Raw genomic sequence first — 4,850 nt, forward strand, 5'->3', positions numbered from 1 at the left:
TATAAAGTGTAATTTATCGTTCATATTAACTACAATGTACCTGTGAAGCGATGTTTAATGTTGGTTTTATTATCAAAGTAAAAGTTCTAAAATGTTTGTCCATTGGTTGTTTTGGTTTGGTCTCTAGGGGATCAGAACAATAATCAATGCTGACCTTACCCAATGGCCAAGCAAACCTGAGGCTCTTTTCAATGATGCTAAATCCCTTCAGCTTTACAGAACAATATTTTTAAGTGAAGAACTGAACTGAGTGGGTTGACTGCTAACTTTATTCAAAAGAAAAGATTGCCTTAAAGAGCCTGTTGGAATATTTCAGCCAGGAGAGGGGGACTGGGAAGCTGCCATCGATAGTGTGGAGCTCTGCCTGCTGCCTGCCGGTGGATGTGTCTGTGATGGGTTGCATTGGGCTGGCTGTTTATGTTTGAATTGGGTTTAACCGTTAGGGGCGGAGCGAGGCGGCCCGGCCTCGGCATCCAGGCTCTGCACCCGGGGCGGCCCGGCCCCGGCATCCAGGCTCTGCACCCCCTGCCATGGCTGACCTGATCATCCTCCTGATTAGCGGCCTGGGCCGCGCCCTGGACCTGCTCTGCTTCTTGCTGGACCTCAATTTCTGGCTGGTCTCCTCGGTGGTGGCGGCGCTCTCGGGCCTCCTGCACTTGCTCCTCTGCCTTCCCGGGGCCGTGGCCTCTTTCTTCAGTCTGTGCTACAACCTGCTGGGGCTGCTGGTACTGGGCACGGCGGAACTGTGTTATTGCGCCTTGCACCTCACTCTCAACCTGGTCTGCAATTTGCTGAGGGTGCTGCTCAACCTAGCAGAGAGTTTGAAGGTGGTGGGACACCTACTGTCTTACCTGAGCTTGCGGGGGCGAGAGATGCTGCAAAGGGGTCTTGCCACCACTACTTGCTCCGGTCACGTCTTCCTCAAGCAGATCTGGGATGCTGTGGGGATCTTGGCCAGCCTGGCAGCCTACTTTGTCAACACTGTTATCAATTTGTTCCTCATTGGAACCCAGAACCTGCTTTCGGTTGCCACAGTGCTGTGGAACCCTTTGATAGGAGCTTCAGAAATCTTTGGTTCAATTCTTGCCTATTTGTCCAGCAGTGTCCTTGGCAACGTGATCCTGCTATGGACTCCATGCCAGTTTGTGATCGAAGTCCTGATCTCCCTCACCAGAGTATTGGCTGACATTTTTCTCTTAAATCTATATGGGTTGGCAATCACTTTTGCTGTCATCTCTACTACAACGATCTATGCGAATCCAGAGATAATATTGAGGATTGCTAATCAGGTGACTATGCACTTGAGCACTGCTCCAAACCTTCACTGGATCAGGAGGAATGTCACACATGTTTGTAGGTTAGTAATGGCTAAGATGCAGTTGATGGTCAACTCGGAGACATGGCGGCGAATATACAGTCAACAACTGCAGGGATTCAACCCAGCTTATGTCAATAACTGGCCTCTTAACCAACGGCGGCAGCACCAGGCTGATCCTAATGAGAACGTACGGCATCAAACAGCTGTGGACCCACACTTGGCTCTCCAGTTGGAACAGCAAATGGATCCCAACCCAGCCCAAGGAGATGGTAACCCTGCAAGGGAACAACAACTGACCTTGGCTGAGACCCCTGTATGTGGACCAAAAGCCAGCAACAAACCTTTACATTCGATAGCAAAGCCTGCAGGCAGCAAAGACGATAACAGCAATGTCCCAGTAGAAAGCAATCTCTGGATGCTCTTGAAAGAGCAAGAAGAACGGAAGAAGTGTGTCATCTGTCAGGACCAGGCAAAATCAGTGTTGTTGCTCCCATGCCGACACTTGTGCCTTTGTCAAGGCTGCACGGATATTCTCTTGCAGCAGCCCATCTACCAACGCAACTGTCCACTTTGCCGAGAGATGATCTTACAAACATTGGATGTATATTTTTGATTGGCTATTGAAATAAGGTTTGATGGAAAGGGTGTGCTGCATAGTGGAATGTATTTTTAAGTATGTAAGAGTCTTTCATTGGGCTAATCATTGAAGTGTTAGATGAGCCTATTTTCAAATTGCTATGGAAATCTGTAGCCATGGATTTCAGAATTCAGATGTAATTTATTTTTCTGTTCAACCATGACCAATGCAAGCACTGTGCTGAGTAGGAATATTATCATAAGAATGTCTGGATGTATTACTGGGAATTAGAAGCCTCAATTCCAGCACTTTATTTGGTAACCTGGCTAAGTTGGAACTAAAAATACAATAATCAATTTTCTCCTGTCCAGTTACGTGCTTTGACTTCTGCCAGTTTGTTCACTGGTTTCAGAGTTGACAGTGGGAACTGAAACCACGTGCTTCTGTTGATTCAGTGACCAACACTGCCTGGTAGACAGATACCACTATTTTCTTTCATTTAATCAAAGACTTTGTGGGGGGGCGGGTGCTGCGGGTGGAAATGATCAGCTTTGAAAGGCTGGTGCTATAGATTAACTTTTATTTTTATTACACTGGGTTGTGTAGAATCAGGGCCTGATGACCCTATATTTCTAGATTATTTATGTAGTGTACCCTATGTGTAAATTTCCTTGTTTTAAAAAAAAATGTTTAGAAATTATTTTGAGATGGATGACCCCTGGATTATCTTTGACATATTTAAGGGACATGCTCCAAAACTGTGCTTCCCTGAATATTCGACGACTCAATGCACAGCATACATTGTGAGCAGCAAAGGTAGGCCACTGCTGGAAGCTTGAGGCTTAATGATGGAATATTTTCTTTGGAAAAAAAGCTGAAGTAATGCATCCAATTAGCAAATGAGACCACATGTAAAATTAGTTTACATTTTAGTTTTCTTTTTTAAGTTGCAAGCTTTATTGTTTTAAATAACCACTGCAATTCTTGACCAAATCTCTGTTACAGATTACATGGGGCAGAGGGAAGTTTTGCTTTATTTCTCTTCTTTTTATTAACAATGCTACTCACCAAAGAATAGTAGCGCTGTTCAATGGCTTTGCCTCCAGATATTTGCTTGAGGCACTAGATATGGATTTAATAATCAAATCCATTTCATTATGGACCACAGGTTGTTTTGAGAAGTGTAGCCTTGAGGACCATTTTTTTTGTATTTATTGGAGTTGGAGCAAGGGATGGGATAGTTCTTTGGTCTTGACACCTGGTATTTAATGCATTAACTGATAAGGGGCAGCACGGTAGCATTGTGGATAGCACAATCGCTTCACAGCTCCAGGGTCCCAGGTTCAATTCCGGCTTGGGTCACTGTCTGTGTGGAGTCTGCACATCCTTCCCGTGTGTGCGTGGGTTTCCTCCGGGTGCTCCGGTTTCCTCCCACAGTCCAAAGATGTGCAGGTTAGGTGGATTGGCCATGATAAATTGCCCTTAGTGTCTAAAGTTGCCCTTAGTGTTGGGTGGGGTTACTGGGTTATGGGGATAGGGTGGAGGTGTTAACCTTGGGTAGGGTGCTCTTTCCAGGAGCCGGTGCAGACTCGATGGACCGAATGGCCTCCTTCTGCACTGTAAATTCTATGTAAAATCTATATATATATGCACTGCTTGAATTAAGCTCAGCTATTTGTCATGCACCAAATGTTTATCACTGCAAAATCTGTCTGATTATCGCAAGCTTTCTGCTCACAGATGTGAACTTACTGAGATGTTGAGTGATGTTTACACCTTCCACAGAACTACAGCAGCAACAAAGTTATTTTATTGTAACACAACCTGAAATAAATTATGCATCTTTTAAAGTTATTGAAGTAAAACGCTGTATCTCAAGAATATTTCCTTGTCTTGATAGCTACAATAATTGATGGTATGCCAAGCATATCATAGTCAACACTGATAAAATTAATTTGAAGGTGCGAGTGCAGATGGTGGTCGGAGTGTTCTTTTATTTGGGAAATTACTTACTTTGTGCTTGGCACCTACCTACCTGTAATGGAAGTTTCTTCTGTGGGGAATTATAAATGTGAACCTACTGTACTGGATGCAGTGGATGAGGTTGCACAGGTCTGATTGTTACACAACATAGTATCTAACATTGAATTTATTCAGACCCATAGGCCTAGATTTTAAAGAACACCCCTGCCCCCACCCCAGATAAGCACAAAAGTATTGAACAAAGTGTTAAAACGAGAGCTGCTGCAATCCTGGTTGCCATAATATCAATGACAGAGATGCAAACATCAGTTGAGGCATGTGCTGAAAGCAAATGGGAGCCTATTAACTTGATGATTTTCCCTGTGCTGGAATGTAATTCTAAAAGACCATGCGGGTGAAGTCCTGCACTCTGTTCCCTAACAACAGAAACATGATGGGAGGAGCTGACTGGCCACATGAGGCCCAGTAAGTTTAAGAAGACTTTCTCTCTTTGAGCTCCTTTTGTGCCAGGAGGAACAGGATTTGTCCCCTCAGAACCTGCAAAGGGCTTTTGGACCTCCTCCGCATCCCACTGATCTTTGGGGAACCTTGATAAATCAGAATCCTGATCCTGAACGCAAGGTAATTTCAGCCTTCCCTATCCACAAAAATGCAAGAGGATCCCCTCCATCCGATGATTGGCATTATTCCCAGGAGTTCCTGGGAAGTTGGTGAATCTAGTCAGAATCCAGCAAATTGTATTTAATGAGCACAGCTTCCACAATCCCAATTTGTTTGGGTATATTGTCTTTCTCATTTGTCCCCTACATTAAATCAAGACTAGTATTAGCCGCATAGTCCATAAATGCTTAACTGTGCTGGTTAAAATCCCGCTTTGGGAATACATAGTATCAATAAATGTACCTTTTGAATCTTCAGAATGTTCTTTCATACCATTCTAGACAAGCAAAAATTTAGAAAGCATTGGTGTCC

At 44.1% G+C, this 4,850-nt stretch overlaps 1 protein-coding gene across 1 annotated transcript; it reads left to right on the forward strand.

The window, feature by feature from the left end:
* The first annotated feature begins 409 nt into the window (after positions 1-409).
* On the forward strand, positions 410-3,299 carry rnf26 (ring finger protein 26). The gene has a single exon (XM_038778934.1). The coding sequence runs from the start codon at positions 531-533 to the stop codon at positions 1,929-1,931; it is 1,401 nt and encodes a 466-aa protein (XP_038634862.1). The 5' UTR covers positions 410-530; the 3' UTR covers positions 1,932-3,299.
* Positions 3,300-4,850: the final 1,551 nt, after the last annotated feature.

This window comes from Scyliorhinus canicula, chromosome 19 (assembly GCF_902713615.1).
Source record: "Scyliorhinus canicula chromosome 19, sScyCan1.1, whole genome shotgun sequence".
NCBI classification, from domain to species: domain Eukaryota; kingdom Metazoa; phylum Chordata; class Chondrichthyes; order Carcharhiniformes; family Scyliorhinidae; genus Scyliorhinus; species Scyliorhinus canicula.

Coding starts and splice junctions, on each gene's coding strand:
- rnf26 (XM_038778934.1), top strand. CDS start 531: ATGGCTGACCTGATCATCCTCCTGATTAGCGGCCTGGGCCGCGCCCTG.